Source organism: Candoia aspera, chromosome 3, assembly GCF_035149785.1.
Source record: "Candoia aspera isolate rCanAsp1 chromosome 3, rCanAsp1.hap2, whole genome shotgun sequence".
Classification (NCBI taxonomy): Eukaryota; Metazoa; Chordata; class Lepidosauria; order Squamata; family Boidae; genus Candoia; species Candoia aspera.
This window is the reverse complement of record NC_086155.1, coordinates 100,601,523-100,623,331: the sequence shown is the minus strand read 5'-3', so window position 1 is coordinate 100,623,331 and position 21,809 is coordinate 100,601,523. Positions and strand designations below refer to the sequence as shown.

The 21,809-nt window shown below is 42.4% G+C and overlaps 2 protein-coding genes across 5 annotated transcripts in view; one reads left to right on the top strand and one right to left on the bottom strand.

The window, feature by feature from the left end:
• Nucleotides 1–17,886, bottom strand: part of TPR (translocated promoter region, nuclear basket protein) — a 67,297-nt gene extending 49,411 nt beyond the window's left edge. The window contains exons 1-10 of the mRNA XM_063298424.1: nt 17,717–17,886; nt 9,594–9,698; nt 8,981–9,054; nt 7,790–7,886; nt 6,619–6,722; nt 5,571–5,735; nt 4,832–4,924; nt 3,627–3,707; nt 1,199–1,286; nt 422–562 (exon numbers count right to left, since the gene is read on the bottom strand). Of these exons, the coding sequence (XP_063154494.1) occupies nt 422–562; nt 1,199–1,286; nt 3,627–3,707; nt 4,832–4,924; nt 5,571–5,735; nt 6,619–6,722; nt 7,790–7,886; nt 8,981–9,054; nt 9,594–9,698; nt 17,717–17,867 (1,099 nt within the window). The 5' untranslated portion in view covers nt 17,868–17,886. The remainder of the gene's footprint in view (nt 1–421; nt 563–1,198; nt 1,287–3,626; nt 3,708–4,831; nt 4,925–5,570; nt 5,736–6,618; nt 6,723–7,789; nt 7,887–8,980; nt 9,055–9,593; nt 9,699–17,716) is intronic.
• A 1,516-nt stretch (nt 17,887–19,402) lies between these two features.
• Nucleotides 19,403–21,809, top strand: part of ODR4 (odr-4 GPCR localization factor homolog) — a 28,386-nt gene continuing 25,979 nt past the window's right edge. For 2 of the 4 annotated variants that reach the window (XM_063298414.1, XM_063298417.1), the window contains exons 1-3: nt 19,403–19,474; nt 19,725–19,899; nt 20,588–20,722. In XM_063298414.1, coding sequence (XP_063154484.1) covers nt 19,801–19,899; nt 20,588–20,722 — 234 coding nt within the window. In that variant the 5' untranslated portion in view covers nt 19,403–19,474; nt 19,725–19,800. Of the gene's footprint in view, nt 19,475–19,495; nt 19,599–19,724; nt 19,900–20,587; nt 20,723–21,809 lie in introns of those variants that run through there. The other 2 variants (XM_063298416.1, XM_063298415.1) reach the window with 2 other exon arrangements.

The following is a 21,809-nucleotide window of genomic DNA, read 5'->3' as shown; positions in this document are numbered from 1 at the left end:
CGCACTGCAATAGTCTATGAGGGAAATGACAAGGGCATGAGTGACTGTTCGGAGGGCCTCTCAATCCAGGAATATTGATTTTGAATTTTAAATTTTGTTTTTGTAAATGGTCCAGAGTCCCTCTTTTGGGGGGGAGATGGGTAGTAATAAAATTTGACAAATAAATAAAATAAATTATCAGTTTATACATTAAACACAAAAATGGTCATGAACACTGCTCACAAAAGTCCCTGTTATAGCAAGCTCACGATTTTTGAGAAGACAATAATTACAAAATTCACACATGGGAAAGTAATTCATTTTCAAAGCATTTTCAGCTATTTCATTTTTAGTGTTACAACTGTAGATACTACAATGAAATCAGTTAATGGTAATACTAAGTGCCCCAAATTTTAAACTTGTTCCCTGGAAGTTACCAGACCTTTTCGCTTGGTTGCTGAAACCAGATCATTTGCATTGTCCAATTCTTTCTCCAACTTGCTAATCTTTTCCTTCAGTTCTTTTTCAACAGTAGCCTTTGCTTGCTCCATCTCAGCCAAACGTTCTTGCGTTATTTTGTTAGCTGAAAATGGCAGAAAAATGCATTGGCAGCAAGTCTTTAAGAAGAGTTACAAGCATGTTCTATGGAAGGTCATGGTACTCACGGCAATATGACAGATACTTCTATTACATCTGGCCAGTGGTTAAAAGAGCTTCTTTAGCAATCCACTTCATGTAATTATTAGAGATAAAGACACAAACAAATGTGGACTCACATTTCTCAAACAGTGTCTTCCCTCTTCCCAATGAAAACAGCAAATATCTTTTGCAAGTGAGCAAGCCAGAAACAGAATACATATAGAGTAAGGTTAACAGATGAAACGGCTAGCATTTTTAATGGAAAAAGTATTTTATGTGTTTGTGCTACGTTTTTGCTTTTTTTGTGTCTGTAGGCTTTATTTTTTTGGAAAATTTTTTTTGGAACTTTAAGCCAGTACTGATTTTTAAAATGTTGCTTTACTGTCATTTTAGGCACTAGCAGCCATTCTGACAAGCCATATTTTGGCAAGATATAAAAAGTGACTTATTTCATACCACCCTTCTTTGGCATGCTTAAAATAGCTTGGGGCCTGTTAATTGGCAGGATTACCGAAAGCAGCAGAGACAAGTGATAAAGCCTCAATCAAAATTCTAAATTCCTCAGTAATATAATCCTTACCTTCACCAGCCTCTTTGAGAAGTTTGTGCAGCTCCTCCACTGCTTGAGTCAACTCATTACTCTTTGCTTCCAAGTCATCTGCAGCACTCTAAATGCAACAAATTGTAACTGAACCAGGAGATAGTAATATTTATTAAGAAAAATGTGCAGTTATTTAAAGCTTAAAGCCTGTGGAAGTGGACATAGGCTGAAACCTGTAAGATACTGCTGAGAACATGAAATAGAGTTTGTACAATGTAAAAATCACAACCCCAGATTAAAAAGAAGCCTACGCTTGTCTGCTAAATGTGTTAAAAAAAAAACCAAGGCATGTGTTTCCTCAAATTCCTTTGAAAGCAGATTATATGGAAGTGTTCTTTATGATTTGGGATCTGGCAATTAGCGGTGCAACCAAACATATCTATCATTATTACATTTTGCATGAATTATACAAGGTCATGCTAGTAACTATACATTATAAAAGGGAGCCGTTGGCAATTTATTGCACGAAGATGAGACAGATCAAGCCACAATGTTTCATTCCAGAACATTTTACCTAAGCAAGACAGTTGCCTTTAATTCTGTGGTATGTTTTTCATTTCCTGTTAGGAACTATATTCCAAAAGATTGGAAGTGAGTGTCTCACTGTCCACAGACTATCAATATGACAAAGTGATTATAGTCATGATCAGACTCAATGCTTATCCTAAGGTTTCTCACTCTCTTGAATGTAGGAAAGAACAATACCTTGTAAGCTCAAGTAATCTCTTTTAAATTGTCTCCCTATTTCAGCATTATCCATGGTTCATCTTATATCTGTAGAACCATCAATACAAGTGTGATTATTTTTTAATCATAATTTGAAACCATGTTTTAAGCCATCTTGCAAATCTTGAAAATTAGTATGTATTAGTCCCATAATTTATAAAGAACCTCATTAAAAAGAAGCCTATGCTTGTCTGCTAAATTTGTTAAAAAAAACAAGGCACGTGTTTCCTCAAATTCCTTTGAGGAAACACATGCCTCAAACTAAATACTGTACAGTAGTTATACCAGAAAATAAATCCTGCCTGCAACTAATACTGGATTCAAACATCTGGTAAACAATATTTGACTGCTTTCTGCTGAGTGTGATTCCTAAGTCCGCCCATTATAGCTTAGTATTATGTGAATTAGACCATTATAGTTTATTCAAAAACTGTAATTAAAAACAGGCTTAGCATTAAGTACAAACCTAGCCACTGTAAAGCTCATCAAACTAACCATCGTTAGTATTAGCACTTCACATTTATCATGCAACTATGGTTAATTTAATAAAGGAAAAAGAGAAGGAATTCTCACGGAAAAGAAAAATTCATTAGCAACACTGGGTATTTCACATAGATTTAAGTCCTTTCCTTCCACTCGCCTCAAGCCTCCTTGAGGCAATCTCTGCCCTTCAAGCCCAAAAGCTGTCAAATCCTGTCACCTGGAGCAGGATTGGAACCAGGAAGAATCTTCCTTCCATGAGAAATACATCATGCTGGCAGAATTTACATATCACACTAACTATAACCTGAACTATCCTTCTTTAGTTTAGCATGTTTTGTGGATCCAGCTTTTGTGATTTGAATACCACAATTTATGGCTTGACATGTAAATAACTCAAGGCTTACTCAATAAATAATGGTTAACAAACCAAGGTTTAATACAATGTGTGAACTCAGTCAGTAATTATGTAAAAGACTTAACTGAACTGATTCTCTATATTAGCAGAATGTTTATAGCCCAGCTGTAATCCTATGCCCATTTACCTGGAAATAAATCTCAACTAACAGAATTTACTTTTGAGTAAACTTGAAGATTAAGCTGTTAATGCCTTAGCCTTCAAGGCTGCAAGGGGTAAGCTCTTAACAATAATTATTACATATAACAATAATATCCAGTTATATGTATTCATTAATAAGTGGATATTTATGCTATTTATAAGCAAGACCACTCCAAAACTACCTGAGGTATACCAGCAAACACTGCCAAGGTGCTACCCAATTCTGTACACTGGCCAACAGGTTGTTCAATGCCATCTTAAAATCTGAAGACTCAGGACTTCTCTGCAAAATGCAAGCTAGGGAAAATGCTCCCAAGATTCCTAGGGGCACTATCAACTGTTTTACTGCAGTGACAAACATACCGCCTAAAGGACTATTTTTCCCAATGAGACAGACTGGCACTGGGATTCCCCCAAGGTAGCAGTTACTGACCAGCCCGTTTTTTTTCTGTTTTGGACAGAGAGGGTGGAGGGCAGCAGGGAAACAGAGAGACCACTGAGACATCTGCAACCTAGTGGCAAATGCATGGAGGGGTGCAATTTGTTACCACTACTGGTCCAAACTGACACCATGCCTCCTCAAAGGGCTATCTTCTTTCTAAGTACAGAAGATGAAATCCTGAACAAATAGTGAAATCATACCTTGTATAAATTAGATAACTTGATATGGGCATTTAGTTCATTGTGGAATCTCTCTTCCATACTAGCTTGTTGCTCTTTTGCCTGAAAAATTAACATGTGTGTTTAATTAACCTCTAAATTTCTAAACAATTAAAGTTAAAACAACCAATACATTCTTACACTCCTAAAACAATTAATGGGTTAAAAAATCCTGAAGACATAATTTAAAACGGCATAAAGGATTAAGTCCTTAACATTACAATAGTAATATAATGAGTTAGTTTTCAACACTGAATTCCCACCAACTGTTGCTTCCCTGTATTGCCCAAATGCCATTTAGATAGACGTGATCTAAATATGCCACCTCCATTTCATTTTTCAAAATACAGGTAGTCCTCACTTACTGATGGCAATTGAGACTGGCAACTCTGTTGCTAAGTGAAGTGGTCATAAAATGAAATGTCATGTGACTGCACCAACTTATTAAGTTCCAGCTTTGGTCATTAAGCACAATGTCACATGACTGTGACTTGCGACTTCTTGCCGGCTTCCCCATTGACTTTGCTTGTTGGAAGCCAGCTGTGAAGGTCACAAACAGTGATCACATGACTGCAGGACACTGCGACCATCATAAATGCACGCTGGTTGTCAAGCACCCGAATTTTTATTTTATTTTTATCCTTTATTATTTTTATAAATGACTCAAGGCGGCAAGCATACCTAATACTTCCTCCTCCTCCTATTTTCTCCACAACAACAACCGGTGAGGTGAGTTGGGCTGAGAGAGAGTGACTGGCCCAAGGTCACTCAGCTGCCTTCCATGCCTAAGGCAGGACTAGAACTCACAGACTCCTGGTTTCTAGCCCAGCACCTTAACCACTAGACCAAACTGGCTCTATATAGACCAAACAATCACATGACCGTGGGGATGCTTTTATGGCTGTAACTTCAAGGACCAATCATAAATCTCCCTTTTCAGCACCGTCATAACTTCAAACGGTCACTGAATGAGTGGTTGGTAAGTGAGGACTATGTATTTAGTAGTATGTAAAAAACTACTAAAAGCACTTCAGCTCCAAGACTATACACAGCCTTCCTTGGTAAAAAAAGTGGTGAACTTTAAAAGAACCTTTATAGGAAAAGTATGAATAAAAGCAAAGCTAACTCAAAACCTGGTTTAATGCTGCCCCCCCCCAAAAAAGTCAAGCAAAGACAATTATATTTACCTCTTTCAATTTTTCCAAAAGATCTTCCACGTGTTTTTGTAGATTGTCATTAGATTGTTTTAGTCCAGTGACTTGTTCTTCCAGTCTGGAAACCTAGGAGTGATGCAAGATAAATATGAATAACCATCTGTAGATTTCTGGGTTTTCTAAGTTGCAAGGCTAGAACATTACATTGAATTAGAGTATTTAAAGTACAAGAAATATTTCAAAGCTTCCAGTTATGACTCTGATTAGCTTTGCTACTATGAAAGCACCTTAAAAGGAGCCTAGTATCCAGTCTGTCACAGTAATATGGCTGTGCATACTTTGGAATGATCTGGATGAGATGTTTCAGGATGCAAGGGTACAGCACTACATTTTCTCAGGCCTGAAAAATGATGGGGTTGTTTAAAGGAGACACACTAAAATGCAGCTGCTTTAAGGAGTCAATTCCTTAAAGCCACAGAGGATTTTTTTTTCAGCCTCTCCTGTTTCAAAGAGGTGCTGCCCTTATGCTCCCGTGCTTTCAGAAGCACTTTACTGAATCAGTTTTGAAGCACACAAGCCCTATAATGTAACTATGTATAGTGTGAAGTATTTGCAGCTCTCTTGATTCTATCAGTCAAGATTTTCCTTTCCCAAATTACATTTATTCAAATATTTGTGCCCAAAATACTTGCAATATGAATTTTTCAGTTCATAATATTTTCAATTGGACAGCAGTTTAAATTAAGTTTCAAGAGAAATTGATTTCCTCTACCTCCTCTTTCTTGTTCTCCAGGCCACATTTGAGCTCCAAGATTTCACTTCCTTTTTCTCGAGCCAGTACCAGAAGCTCATCTGTTTTTGCCTTTAATTCAGTATTCAGCCAAGTGTTCTGATTCTGCAATAATTCCTTTTCTTGTTCCCACCTCTGCTCACGATGCTATAAATACAATTTTAAAACACATGAAATGTATTTATTTCACGCTTATTTCACACTTTTAAAAAAAAAGCTAAAGGAAGGAGTCAATCAAAGACATACTAGTATAGAACAGAAGTCCTATCAAGATAGATTTGGGGGCATTTCATATCAATCAAGCCCATGCAGCTTCCTAATAAGATTGTGTAGGTTTTACGCAGAAAGATGTCCAACTGCACTCAGTGGCTTGGTTCATACATCCTGTGATGTGTTTGTTGCTTAGCCAATTCAGTAAACCATGGTTAAATAATGCTTCATGTTATCTTTGAATACATCAATGAGGCTTACTTAAGTATGTGCAGTATATAAATAAAATAAGCCACCCCAACACTATCTTGCTATGAGATACCTATTTTTTAAAACTTAAAACTCGCCTGTCTACTGCATGCTGATAGCATGCACTCCCAAACCCTTCTTTACAGCTTTTCTTCTCCAAGAACAAGCTACTGAGATTCAGTGGCATAATTCTGTACCCAGGGGGACATGGGGGATAAGGAAAAGACAAGAAAAGCAGGAATTTAAGCTGCTGAAAATGTTAACATGCCTACTTTTTTTTAAAATCAAAACAAAAGGCATGAAGCAAAATGCAGGGCCCAAAATTTCAGACGTATTCCCTTTGGTGACATCACATCATTGCCATTAAGCTTTAAACATGGGGAAAATGTCGTAAAAACGTTCAATTCCTTAGGTCTAGATCATAAAGGGCTTCATTTGTGAGAGAACAGTTATATGACCCTTAGAGATATGTATAACTTTTAAAAATGGATAACTGAAATAAGATATAAAGAAGATCTGTGATTACCAACTGAACAAAGGATGCCTCACTAACAAACTTCCCAATACTCACTTTTACAGAAAGGGCTGATGTCTGAAGCTCATCCAGTTTTAACTGAAGCTCTACCTTCGCAGTGTTTGTTGCCGTAAGCTTCTCATTCAGACGTTTAACATCCTCTGCAAAAAAACCACATAAAATGTATCAAGAGGATGTTAAAATGCCCAATGTGAGTTAACACAGCAGATGTGAAAATCAACTTTCTGAACTGAGTGTGACCCAGTTTATAACGCGGGAGTTACCTTTTGTGACATTTCAGGTTTTTTACTGTCCTCCTTCCAATTCTCACAACATGAGATGGATATGATGCCGAAATGATTACACTGTAATTTAAGAACTGAAGCATAATCTATTCTCCTGGCTTCTAAAGCAAAATCTCTCTTACCCACTTTCCCACACATTACTCATCCTCAACAATCAAAATGACCTCTTGAGGTCATACAAACTGCTGACAACAATTGCAGCCTTGAGAGAGGACAGTCAATTCTCACATTTACTCGTTGCCACCCTCGCTGCTAGATTTAACACCACCCCTGCCCAGAAGAGATTTTGTCCATTTGTGGAAGAAACAGAAGCGGTTTCCAGTGTGCTTTTGTGCTGCCTCTTAAATACTGGTGTGGCAAGCTGACTGAGTAACATCTCTTCTAGCTCATTTTCATGCCAGCTGAAAAGAGGAATGAAATCTCCTACTTGGTGCTGACAAGTCTCCAGATACAGTATTTCTAAGGAAGACATCATATTTATTGCAATTACTTTTGCTATTAAATGTTTAACTGAATAGCAGTTATGTGAACCTCAATGCTTTTCTGTATACAGCTGTGCAAAATTCTTGGTATTTATAACCTGTCTTACTGTTTTCTAGCAGGTTTGTCTGGGGTTTTGGCTGTACATTTAATTTTAAAAAATTATTATGCAGACATTTTGGTATCTTTTGTGGTGGTAGTTTGAGTAATATTCAGTATTACTTCACCTGACATTATTATTTACAGTAAACATTCAAGTTCATGTTCAGTGCAGTTGGCCTCTAACGTTTAGCTCAAAAAGAATTACAGCTTCTTAAGCTGTTGCCAACTTTAAGAATTCCCAATGCCAATTTAACCTCTGTGCTCTGCGTTCTTTTTAAGTCACTGAAGGATTGAGACAGCCTCGCAAGCAAGCCTTTCTGTCTGCATATTTTTTACTTTACCATTTAAATGTTCCAGTTCTTGAGCTCTTCTTTCACTCGTTCGGACTAAATCTCTCTTCTCTGCTTCCAATTCTTCTTTTGCTCTAGTGAGCTGACTCTAAAACACAAAAGGAAAACAAAAGGGAGTAAACTTATTTCTCTATTACTTCTGAGGGCTGAACCAGAACTGAAAGGATAAACCAACCAGGAATTAGGTTCAGGCTAGATCTCAAGAAACCACTCCTGACTGTATAAGCTGCCAGCTAGTGGTAGAAATTACCACACAAAGTGGCAAGTTCACCATCACTGAAGGTCTTCATGCAGAAGATGAATAGTCATGTCAGAGACACTCTAGTGATTTCTGCACTGAGGAGGAGGCTGGACTCCATTCCTAAGATCCTGTCCTGCTCTATGATTCCAGTCAGAGAGGAGTGAGAGATGCCGATACTGCACAAGTTACCACAAAAAACCACTTATTATTGCTGATGTTCTCCAGTATTAGTTTGATAATTATGAGAATTTAGGTGCAGAATCAGAATAGTTGCAAGAGATGCATAACACAGAGTGTGTCTTAGTCCAACTAAAAATGCTGATGGCTATTTCTCTAACCTATTCTCCCAAACCAATTATTTGAAGGACTGTCAGCTTCTATAGGAATTGTCCCAGATCTAAGATCACACATAACACCACACTGAGACCCACCAGTTTGGTAGGCCCTGTAGTCAGACTGACCACAGCCGCAAAATCCTGGGGATGTAAGTGCCTCCATCCTCGTGTAATGCTATTCTATGAGAGTATACCAGGCTCCATCTCTACTTTAAATGGGCCTGGGTAGTTCAGCCAACAGAGGTGGTAGTCTATGAATTGGAATGAATGATTACAAAGCAAGCTCCATACATTACAGTTTTTTATGGCATGGGCTAAAAATACAGCCAGGGAATTTGACTAAATGAGAGGAAATATAGTCCCAAACTGTCATCAGATATATAAATGGATAAAGCTTTTGAAAAATGTGGCAAAACGTGGCTTTTTTTTTTTGCAAAAGAAAATGTTACCTGTTTAGCAATTGTATAGAAGTGGCAATATTCCAAAAGCAAGTGACCAAAATTTTTTTTCTATTACTCTTTACCTGTTGTGAGTGGATACAAAATAGGCACAATTATCACAATTCTGAATGCTTCTTGTCACATGGGTAACTGACAGCACCCATACCTGAATGGCCACATTGTGATCTTGAGCAGCTTCCAGTTCCTTGTTTTTCTCAGTTAGTTTCTTCAACTGCTCATCTGTAGAGAGTTCAAAAGGAAGGCCATTTTCATTTTTGCATTAGAATAATCCATTCATCAGCAACAGCATGGCCAAACAATATATTTTCCCATCACAAGGATGAAATTCTCAGACCTAATATTCTTATCCATCTACAGTAGTGAAATGAGAAACAGATGCAAATCATTTCAAATATGCCTCAATCACAGACAACAAGCTGTATAATTCTCAAAAAGGTCCCTTCCATTATATGATCCCCATTGCTGGTTTGTGTAATTTTGAGCGTTTGCACCAGTTGAAAGCCACATTCTTCTTATATGTGAGACTTTACATAGGCCTATTGAGGGGCATTTATTGTGAATAGTTGCTTTAGAGCTTAGATTTATAGTCTTCACTTTTAAAATCCTAAGCAATAAATGGCATAAGAAATGATTAGCATCATAAAGAAATAGCACAATGTTTATTTTCAAAAACAAAATGTTTGATATTTGTCTTAAACTTCATACAGAAAAATGCAACTAATATTATTTTGTGACCCACTTAACAAAATTATACTTACTAAGCTTGTTGAGTTCTTCTCGGAGACTCTGACATTCCTGTGTTTCATTAACAAGTCTCTCCTGACTCTGAGCCAGTCGTTTTTCTACTTCAAAGTACTGTTGCTCTGCAAAACACCCATTAACACACTTCAGTATTATCCCTTGCAGGAAAATAAATAAAAATGTAACATTTGCACCCTTCTTCACTCATTTTACACACTCCACTTTCTCACTCTCCATAACATCTTCACATCTAGCCAGGACATCTAAACTGTTTTCCAAATTTATCCCTATTTCTTCCTCACAGTTCAAATTGGCAAAATACAGTCCTTCTCTAAGTTTGGGAGAATCCAATCCTGTTCACATCTACTCTGACTTTATGGTCCAGGAAGTTTACACATCCAAATAAGTACAAGATGTGTAGGATTACTTTATTTATTTATTTACATTTTTATCCCTTTATTATTTTTATAAATAACTCAAAGCGGTGAACATACCTAATACTCCTTCTTCCTCCTATTTTTCCAACAACCACCACCCTGTGAGGTGAGTTGGGTTGAATGAGAGAGACTGGCCCAAAGTCACCCAGCCAGCTTTCATGCCTACTTTACTTCCTAAATTGATTTTGATAAGTTGTTAAGACAATCAGAGGGCCAGCAGCCTTCAGTGACTTCATATTACTATAAGCAATACAAAGGATATTGTATAATACCTAGCTACAGACCAATCAACTGATTTGTTTGGGGTTTAGAGTTATGTGTGACAACAAATCATAGTTGTAAAAAATTCTGATAAAGGGAAAGCATGAATGCAGCCAATAAATCCATATAAATCTTCACATTATTTTGAGACTCTAAAGTTTTATCGAATGGATATTGAGTATCAAGCCAATGGCTAATATTGCTTATTTGTAGTTCTGGATACAGGTGTCTTTTTTCAGTTAAATGAATGTTGCTCATATACTCAGAAATGTAATACTGTAATGATTGCCTATCCTAAAACACACTCAGACTCACAAGCAAGAGCTTGAATCAAATCTGGTTTATTTAAGAATAGTGTGCAAGTACAAAAAAAGCTGAGAATGAGCAGAAGCACGCCAAATACAAGCTAAAAACCCTCGGTGCGAATGTAAGCCCTCCCCCCGTACAACCGTTTCAAGTTCCCCATCCCAGGTGCCCCTAACGAGTTCTGCTAATCAACGGGTAAAAAGACCTTGAACACCAATGATAACCCAAACACATCCCATCCCCAAGAAAACAGATAGACAGCCTGGTACAAGGTCTCCCAGCAGCTCCCTCCCAACTGGAATGCACGTCAGCACCATGGCATGCGAAACGTTACGATGTAAATCAAACATCGCAATGGCGAACATGACATACCGCCCCCCCCCAAAAAGCAAAGCAAAGCAAAATTAATCATGGTGAAAGGTACAGTCAAGCCACAGGCTTGAAAGGATAAGCGAGGTGAAAGTGGCAAACTAAATCAGGAACATTGACGTGACAAGCAGGCACCCACTCAGGGTGGGGGAAGTGCTTCCAGAGAACTAGGTACTGCAGGGAATTGCAAAGCTTGCGGGAGTCGATGACCTCTTTGATCTCAAAATGTTGCTGGCCATCAATCATGATCGGTGGAGGTGGAGGAGGCTGGGGATGCCAGTGAGCGGAGGAGTGAGCCAGTTTGAGGAAGCTGCAATGGAAAACAGGGTGCAAACGTCTTAAATTGTGAGGCAAGTCCAGTTTGACAGTAACAGGATTGATAAGAGCTACAATGGGGAAGGGCCCGATGAATTTAGGGGCCAGCTTCTTTGAAGGTTGAGGGGACCTGATGAACTTTGTGGAGAGGTAAACCAGATCCCCAACCTTAAAGGTGTGTTGGGGAGAACGGCGTTTGTCAGCGTGACGTTTGTAGGAAGCTTGGGCATCATCCAGAGCCTGCCGAATGATCGGCCAGGAGGCAGCCAGCCACACAGCCCAATCATAAGCTGAGCAGGAGGTGGGGGGGGGGGATTGAGGCAATTCAGGAATGGGAACAAAGTCCTGGCCGAAAACAACCCGAAAAGGGGTCTGCCCAGTGCTCTGGTGAATGGCGTTGTTCTAAGCAACCTCTGCAAAGGGCAGAAGTTCGACCCAATTGTCCTGGTGGCAGTTGGTGTAGGAGCGAAGAAATTGCTCTAGGGTGGAGTTAAGAATCTCAGTAGATCCGTCCATCTCTGGATGTGACGCCGTTGACAACGCCTGTTCGGTGCCAATGAGTTTCAAAAAAGCCCGCCAAAATTGGGAGGTAAATTGTGTCCCACAGTCGGTCACCAAACGGGGGGGGGGGGGCAGCTGTGGAGACGGTAGATGTGGCATAGAAAAAGGCGAGCCAGCTGCTGAGCAGACGGCAAGGAGGCACATGGAATAAAATGGGCTTGTTTGGAGAAAAAGTCCTTAACCACCCAAATGATAGTTTTCTTTTGACTGGGTGGGAGGTCAACGATAAAGTCCATAGACATCTCAGCCCAAGGACGAGATGGGTTAGCAACAGGTTGGAGAAGACCTTGTGGTTTTCCCACTTTTCATTTGGACATGGCACAGACAGGGCAAGAGGCAACATAGTCTTTGACATCACGCCGTAGTGAGGGCCACCAAAATTGGCGGCGCACTAAATGCAGGGTTTTGACGAACCCGAAATGGCCCGCCAATTTATCATCATGGGATCGTTGTACCACGGAAGCTCGTAATGTTTCAGGTACATAAAGGCAGTGCCCGACCCATGCGAGATCGTCCTTGAAGGATACTTTGTCTCGATTAGCCACCAACCAAGTGTCAGATTTCACTGACTGTAGAAAGTCTGATTGTAACTGACAAGGGAGCGGCTGCTTGCGGGGCGGGGTTGGGGTGGTGCTCTGTGCAGGCGGAGCACGGGTTTGGCTTCGGGTGACAGCAGCCAGTCCCAATTGAGGGGAAGAGAGAACAGTACCAATTACTTGAGGGGTGTGGTCAAAATCTTGCAGCAGGCGGGACAAAGTGTCCGCGAGAAAGTTTTTCTTGCCAGGTATGAACTTCAGTTGGAAGTTAAACCGACTGAAAAATTGAGCCCAGCGAATCTGTTTGGGGCTTAGACGGCGGGGGGTGCGGAGAGCCTCCAAATTTCTGTGGTCCATCCAAACCTCGAACGGGTAGGCAGCCCCCACAAGGAGGTGGCGCCAAGTTTCTAAAGCAGCTTTGACAGCAAAAGCCTCCTTTTCCCAAACATGCCACTGGCACTCAGTCTCGGAAAATTTCCTGGACAGATAAGCGCAGGGTTTCAGGATGTCGTCAGAGTCCTTTTGCAGCAATATAGCCCCAACAGAAAAGTCAGAGGCGTCTACTTGGACAACAAAGGGGCGTTCAGGATCAGGGTGTCACAGAATGGGTTCCGCAGTAAAGAAAGTCTTTAGTTTTTCGAATGCGGCTTGGCACTCTGGAGTCCAATTTAACACTGCCCCAGGGTGTTTTACCTTTCGTGTTTCCCCCAACCCTTTCATGCGAAGCAGATCGGTAAGGGGCAAAGCAATTTCAGCGAACCCCTGGATGAACTAGCAGTAATAGTTGCTGAACCCCAGAAAACTTTGAAGCTGGCGTCGGGTGCGAGGGCGTTCCCAATTTAAGATGGCCCTAATTTTCTCAGGGTCCATCTCGATCCCCTTGTCAGAGACCCGATAGCCCAAATAGTCTAGTTGGGTTTTGTGAAATTCACATTTGGACAGTTTGGCATACAGCTTGGCTGCCCTCAGTTTTTCTAACACCTGCCTAAGAAGGCGTTCATGCTCCTCCTTGGTTTCAGAGTAGATCAGTACATTGTCTAGATAGACCAAGACCCCCTTAAATAAGTGATCATGTAACACTTCATTAATCAGTTGCATGAAAACTCCCAGTGCGCTGGCTAAGCCGAACGGGAGGACTTTGTACTGGAAGGAGCCCAATGGGCAATTGAAAGCGGTTTTCCACTCGTCTCCAGCCTGTATGTGTATGCGAAAGTAGGCTTCACGGAGGTCGAGTTTAGAGAAAATTTTCCCTTTTGACAGGTGGGCTAACATGTCTTTCATTGGAGGCAAAGGATATTTGTTACATAGGGAGACTGAATTTAACCCCCGATAGTCCGTACAGAGTCTGAGGGTGCCGTCTTTCTTTTCCCGGAAGAGCACAGGTGTGCCCACTGGGGATTTGGCAGTTTCAATGAATCCTCGTGCCACATTTTTGTCAATGAACTCACGCAATGCCTCTAGTTCTTTTTTGGTCATTGGGTAAATTTTTGGTTTAGGCAGCTGCATGTTGGGGAGCAACTCGATTGCACAGTCAGTTTTACGATGGGGTGGTAGCTGGTCTGCCTCCATTTCCCCAAAAACGTCTGCAAAGTCTCGGTAGCGATTCAGCAGCCCTTCGAGCTGCGGTAAGTTGGGGTGCGGCGCTGCAATTGCAGCCCTGGCTCCCCCCCCCACTTAAGGGGGTCCCCACTGGAGCGCCTTGGTAAAACCCAACGCTAAAGGGTTCGGTGCTGCCAGTTTATGTAGGGGTTCCGCCAAGTTAGCCAAGGGATCCCTAGAATTACCATGGGGTCACCCACAGGAACAATGATGAATTTTAAAGCCTCTTTGTGGCTGCCCATTTGCATTGCTACAGTCCCAGTGAAATGAGTTGCTGGACCACCTCCCGCTGTTGACCCGTCTAGCTGGGTAAAAATTAAAGACTGCTGGAGAGGGAAACTGGGCAGGTCTAGGGCAGTCACTAGATCAGGGTGGATGAGGCATCTTGAACACCCAGAGTCAACCAGAGCCCAAACTTCTGTGGTTCGGGTGTGGGAGCCCAGCTTCACTTTCACTGCCAGGGTGGGGCAATCAGCACTCACCATAGCGTCCTCACGCCCATCTTCCTCCACCTGCCCCAGGGCGCCATTTAGGGCAGGTGGCTGGCGTTTCCCGCCAGCTCTTTTGCATCTTCTTCAACCTCTGCATAGAGATCCAGGGCTTCCTCCAGATCAGTGGCACCTTTGGCTGCGGTCGTTCGGCGTGATGGCTGGGGTGATTTAGCCGGGGCTTTCGTTGTTCACTCTCTGGACTTGAGCTTCGGGCACTCAGTGGCTCAATGGCCTCCTTTCCCACACCGGAGGCACTGCCCTCACGCATAGCGGCGATCCTTCTCCTCGTCTCCAGCTCGGTGGCTCGATGGGACAGCTGTTGCTCTGCTCCGGGGTCCCCGCAATAGGGTTGTCGTCTTCTCGGTTCGACGGGTCTGCATGTAGGTGCTCTGGGCATGCTCAGCCTTTCCGGCCAAGCAGATCCACTCGTATAGTGACTCCGGATCATCTCTGCCTAGCGCCCATCTGAGGACGTCTCGGTTGAGCCCTTCTTTGAATCTCTCAATGAGTGTTGATTGGGACCAGTCGGGAACCTTGCCCGCCAAAGCTTTGAATTCGAGGGCATAATCAGCTACTGACCTGGGACCTTGGGTGAGTTCCTTGAGCGCCTCCTTAGCCCTGGCTTTGGCTAGGGGGTCTTCGAAGAACAGCTTCAAGGCGAACATGAAGTTGTTGAACGACCCAAGCTCAGGAGCGTCTGCTTCCGTCAGTTGGACATACCAGTCCGCTGCTCTGCCCTTCAGCTTAGGGGTGATGGCCGATATCTTAGCCTCTTCAGAGGTGAAGCACGACCCGTATTGCTTCATGTAGTTTTTCACGTTGGTTAGGAAAAAGGAAAGCTTGGTGGGGTCTCCATCAAATTTGACAGCAAAGTCCTTCGCCACCTTCCTGGTTGGAGGGGACTCAGTTGCGGCTTGAGCAGTAGGGGCCCAGGACACCCCAGTGGACCCTCCCCGTGGTGAGGCTCCATTGCAATGTCTCCTCCGGCCTCGCACCAGCTGCGGTCCGCTAGGACCAGGGGAGGAGGGCTGTAGAGAGCGAGGACTCTCGTCGCGGCTTCCCTGGTCACCCATCACAATCGACAGGGTTTTCAGCAGGTCTTCCATCGACTCCACCTTCGCCTCTAACCTTCTCACCCTCTTGGGGGTCAGTGAACCTTCCCCTCATCGGGTGTCCGATCGTTTCTCTGGGGCCACTTTGGTCGACTCTTCCTCAGGAGTCAAGGGGAACTGATACTTCCATGAAGTCCCAGCCGCCTCTTCCTTGGGTCCTCCCTCATCGCTGGATCCCCCCAGCTCAGGGCTTGAGCTGGAGCCCCTCGGGTAGAACGAAAGGTCGGGGGGAAGGGGGCTCTTCGGTGTTGGACCAGCTTGCGGTTCCAGCCCCTCAGATGTTGGTCTTGATTCGGTCATCGCTAACTAATTTCCTCGCAAGGAATAGCCTTGGAAGGAGTTAATGGGAATTACAAAGATTCTCAGCTTTATGTAATGATTGCCTATCCTAAAAAACACTCAGACTCACAAGCAAGAGCTTGAATCAAATCTGGTTTATTTAAGAATAGTGTGCAAGTACAAAGAAAGCTGAGAATGAGCAGAAGCGCGCCAAATACAAACTAAAAACCCTCGGTGCTAATGTAAGCCCTCCCCCCGTACAACCGTTTCAAGTTCCCCATCCCAGGTGCCTCTAACGAGTTCTGCTAATCAACGGGTAAAAAGACCTTGAACACCAATGATAACCCAAACCCATTCCATCCCCAAGAAAACAGATAGACAGCCTGGTACAAGGTCTCCCAGCAGCTCCCTCCCAACTGGAATGCACGTCAGCACCATGGCATGCGAAACGTTATGATGTAAATCAAACATCGCAACGGTGAACGTGACCAATACAGTACCATTACATACATTATACTCAACAATGAGTTGGGGAACTGTCACCCAGAGATGTTGCTGAATTGCAATTCCTAGTAACTTTATCGAACACTGCCAATGTTAAGGGATGCTGGAAACTTTATTTCAGCAACATCAGGAGAGCTGCAAGTTCTCCCCTGATCTAAACAGGAAATAATGATGTGCAGCACTGCTGGGAATGTGTGAAAGTTCATTAGAAGTTAGGATTTTTTTTTCAGAAGTTGAACTTACACAAAGGAACCTTATGTATCCAATGAATCTAACATTTTTTTTTTAGATTTTTTAAATCCTGCCCTTATTATTTTTATAAATAACTCAAGGCAGGGAACATACCTAACACTTCTTCCTCCTATTTTCCCCACAACAACAACCCTGTGAGGTGAGTTGGGCTGAGAGAGAGAGTGACTGGCCCCAAATCACCCAGTTGGTGGAACTAGAACTCACAGTCTCCTGGTTTCTAGGCCAGCACCTTCATCACTACACCAAAGTGGCTAATCTTAAGTATGGATCACCCTGGATTCAATCCAGTGCCATTTTTAAAAAACAAATCAATGTTATTTTAAAAACACTACATATATTTTGAGCTAGTGAAAGGCTTTTAACTAGGTATCACACAATTTCTTTGACATTTCAGGAACTCCATTCACAACAAACAGAATACTTATTACAGATTGGATTTCTCTTTTTCTTTTGAAGATTGCCCCCAAGCACCTTATCATCAGTGTAAAAAAAAGGGGGGGGGGAGGGAGAGGAGAGAAAATAGCAACTACAGCAACACAGAATTGCAGTGTTAGCTCTCTTTTTAAGGCAGTAAGTTGCTTCATAGGATGGCACACACAGGTTGCTTCTCACACACTCTGGTAAATTTAATGACTCTTATTATGACTACTGTAAGTGTGCAAAAGACTGAAGCCACACTGGCTCAAACCTGGTATAATAAGTGACCAACACTTATTACCAAAGTGACAACATTCAAGCTAAGCATTTATGTCTACTGTTAAAAATTGAATACTGGCTCAAATAGCCCTTGATCCCATGTAGTAAGGCAATACTATTTCTTACATATCTGACAATATCCATCACTGAAGCCAGCACAGCCACTGGTGATGGGAATTTCAATGCAACACAGAGAACAAGTTGCTCTTTCCCTTTAGCCTCATTCCTTTATAGAAATCTCCAGAGCACTAGATTAAAGGATGCCAGGCTGAATCCATCCAACACTCCCTGATTCCCCCTCTGCCCTTTTTCTGACGTTTATCCAGGAAAAAAGGACCGTCCGCGCCCGCCGCATCCGACCCGGGGTCTTCACGATCTAGCTTTCTCTTCTGCACAGCGACCAGCCCACTGGCCGCACTCACCGCTTTCCACCTTGTAGCGCTCGTGCCTAGTGCGAAGCCCGTCGATCTCGCTCTGCTGATCGGCAAGGAAGCGCTCCAACTTGCCCTGCACGGCTTTGGGCAGCTTGGCCAATTCTGCGCGCTCCAATACCTGCTGCAGAACCGCCGCCATCTTAGGCAGCCTGAGAAAAAGCCCCTCCCCCCTGCTTTCCGTCTCTTCGCCCCGGAACGGACAGAGCAGGAGATGGGGAAGCGCGTCACACGACCAAAGGGCGCACGCGCGGGGTGTGGCCAGCGCACGCGCAAAGCGCAGCAGTACCTAGAGATAGGCTCCTTAGGTTTCAGCTGGGGAGTTGATGAAGCTATTAGCTGCTGGGAACCTAGGATGTCGTTGCTTCGATTTAGCGAAGCGTGGAGTAGCTTGTCCAAATTTATAAGCTTGGAAATGTGAAACGGGTCCTACGTGGACTACTTTCTGCAAAATGACTCGATTGCGGGGATGTCAGCATTTAAAGCCAACGATGGACGTGTAAAAGATCTGGTTTCCGTGATTGGTTGATTAATTATGTGCCATCAAGTCGCTTTCGACTGCTAGCGACCACATAGATAGATTTTCTCCATGACGATCTGTCGCTAGCCTGTTCTTTCAACTCTCCCAGCAATACTCATCGCCACTTAACTGAGTCCATCCACCTTGTTGCTGGTCGTCCTCTTCTCTTTCCTTGATCCTTGTCCCCATGATTTCCCCCTTCAAAACAGCGACTAGGGCTACTGACTCTGAGTTGTCAAAACTTGGAACCCCACTAGATGGCAGCCATGGTATAGAGAAAAGTCAGTGTTTGCAAGGCAAATATGAAGCTCTACTACAGACAGTGGTGTGTTACTTCTTGCTTCCTACCTAATAAAACATTGAACTGCATTATAATCCTGCCATTATGAAAACTTTAATGCACAAAATCAGCAACGTAGAAATAATGACCGTTCAATGTCTTTTTACTACTGTTTTAAAATTATTTACTATATTATTTAGATACATACTTTTTTTTTCACTGACAGGAAGGATGGTTTTTAAAAAATTGAATGCATACTGTAGGGTGGAGAACTACAACTCAGGGAAGCTCTTTTATTGCTTCCAATGAACAACAATCACTCTGATTATTATTTATTTGCTTTATTATGCTGCCTTTTTCTTCTCTTTGGGAGAATGGCATCAAGAATGATAGGAAGTGTGGTATATAAAAACCGAAATGGTGGTCTATAACTTTTAAGCCAGTGTTTCTCAACCTCAGCAACTCAGCCATTCTGCCTGGGGGATTCTAGGAGTCGAAGTCCATGCATCTTAAAGTTGCTGAGGTTGAGAACCCCTGGTTTAAACTACAATATTGCAGTTGACAAGCTATGTAAATGGTTTCCTTATTCTGATGAAGGAAATCCTCACCTGCCGCCGGAAACACAGAAGTGCTTCTGACGCGTTCTGTACGCCATCTTGAGTGTGGCGGAACATATTTTGAAGAGATTTATTTGCGTATGTAAATTTAAGAAGGCAAATGAGAAGGAGAAAGGTGCCATTTCAGTGCTTTACGATATAAGACAAAAAATAAAAATAATTAGTACAAGAAAATCTGCAATGCTTAAAATACAGGTTTTTGTTAATTGCGTCATAGGTTGACAGCACGTGGTTACGTCATCACAATGGGTCCAGTTGGATGAAGGAGAATACAGTCGCTGAGTGATGACGGATGAGGGACACATCAGTGCTTGTAAAAAGAAGAGAATCCGGTGAATGGCTTGGATGGGGGTGTATAGCAAGACAACTACGGTGAGACGAGAAATAAGCAAAAGAAGTAATTTGGACTGCAGCTACTGTATAGGAAATTGCATTTATAAGGCTGCAAGGGTGGAGGTAAAAAAGTTAAGTTTAAAAAAATCGATGGGAAGCAATGATGCTAGTCCCTATGTAGCATTTCCCGGTGGCCCTTTGTTGACTTTTTAAGATTAGAAACCTGACTTCTGTTCCCTTAATTTCTAGGGTCATTGAGCCTCTTCTCCTTATCCCTCGTCATTTATTACACATTTTATGATTGGGCGATTGAGTCTTTGCAATAATGGGAAGAAGCTACTTCGTGGAGGAAGCTGTTGGACAATATTTATCAGACTTGAGTGCTAAATCAAAAGGTCTTATTACTGGTCTTTTAGTAGGGCAGGTAAGTCTACTTATTTTTTCACCTATGCTTTCTGTGTTGCAGTTTGAAGAGACTCTTCTCTGACAAGAAAACACTATGCAATCTCAGTTATGTCATCAGTTACCAATGTACTTTTTTATTATTATTGGTATTAATGTATTTCATTAATCATGCAATTCTGTTCATGTTTATTTGGATATAATTCCAACACTGTAAATGATTTAGCTATTGTCATGTAAAAGCACAATCCAAACTTGAGATTTTCTTTCTGTGCAAACCGTGAGAAAATAAATAGGGGCTACATAGTTAGAATTTCTCTTGATTCTTCTTTTCACAATCTGTTCCATTAATGTATTTTTAGAATAGAGTTTTCTTGGATTATTTGTGATTGGTTGTTAACAGAACTGATGTGAAATACTTCAAAAAGTAGCTGGAGTGTTAAAATATTATTTATGTATCTTGGAAGCACTGTGCTTTAAAGGAAACTGTTTTTAGCCATTTTTAGCTATATGGCTGTCTAAGCTTGCCTTAAGTTTGATATTCCTGTACTTCTTAGTTGGAATCAAGTTTCCAGTGAGGTATATAGATACTTTAAACATATTCTTAGAAATGCATATAAGCTAAATGAGGTGCAGTTGATGCCATTGTGTAATGGACTGGGTGGAGTGCTTTTCTTTCTGCAAGCAACTTTATCTTTTCTATTTTTCAGTGTACCCAGCAAAGAGACTATGTTTTGCTGGCTATTCGAACACCTATAAAAGAGGAGGAAAGCAACAGCAGTGCAAACCACCATTCCGACTTGTCTAATATTGATGAACAATGGACAGCAGCACATGCCAGACAAGTAATATACGTTCTCTTATTCTGTTTGCCATGGAAAAGTACTTTTCTTGTAAACCTGTCTCAGCGCCAGCCCTGCAGAACTGGGGAGATGTTATGGGAGACAGGGAATCCCTCAAGTAACCAGGCCCTATGCCTATGTCATGTAGGGACTTGAAGGTAACAGCCAGCACCTTGAATTACACCTGGAAAAAAACTGGCAACCAGTGCAGCTCCCAAAGCAGAGGTGTTACATGGGCATACCGGATATATTGAGCTGCTGCATCCTGGACCAGTTGAAGCTTCTGGGTTGTCTTCAAGGCAGCCCCAATGTAGAGCACATTGGAGTAGTCAAGCCACTAGGTGACTAGGGCATGAGTGACTGTCTGAAGGATCCCCCAATCTAGGAAAGGGTGCAACTGGTGCACCAGATGGAATTGTGCAAATGCCTTCTTGGCCATAGCTGATACCTGCTCTTCAAGCAGGAGCTGCAAGTCCAGGAAGTCCCTCAGATTACGTATCAACCCCAAAAGGGGAACTGCTACCCCATCCAAAGTCAGAGATGTAATGTCCTGAGAGCTGGGCTGCCCAAACATCCACAGCTACTAGGTCTTGGTATGTTGGTATTATGTTGGTATTGGTATTACGTTGGAGGCAATTCCTCCCGACCCAAACCTGGACAGTCTCTGGGCACTGGGACAGGATCGTGACAGCCTCACTTGGCTGGCCCAAGGTCAAAATCTATAATTGGGTATCATCAGCATACTACTGATACTGAACTTCAAACTGGTGGATGACCTCACCCAGCAGTTTCATATGGAAGTTGAAAAGGAAGGGAGGGAGAGTAGAACTCTACGGCACTCTACACAGGAGCGGCCTAATGAGTGATCTCTGTCCCAACCAGCACTGACTGGAACTGGCCCTGAAGAAAGGAAGAGAACCAATGTACAATGGTGCCCCCAATGCCCAACCCATGGAGCTGATTCAGAAGGATACCAAGGCTGATGATATCAAAAGCCACTGAGAGATAAAGGAGCACAGGGGTGGATGCTCCGCCACAAGTCATCAACAAGTGTGACCAAGGCTGTCTCAGTACTAAATCCCTTCCTGAA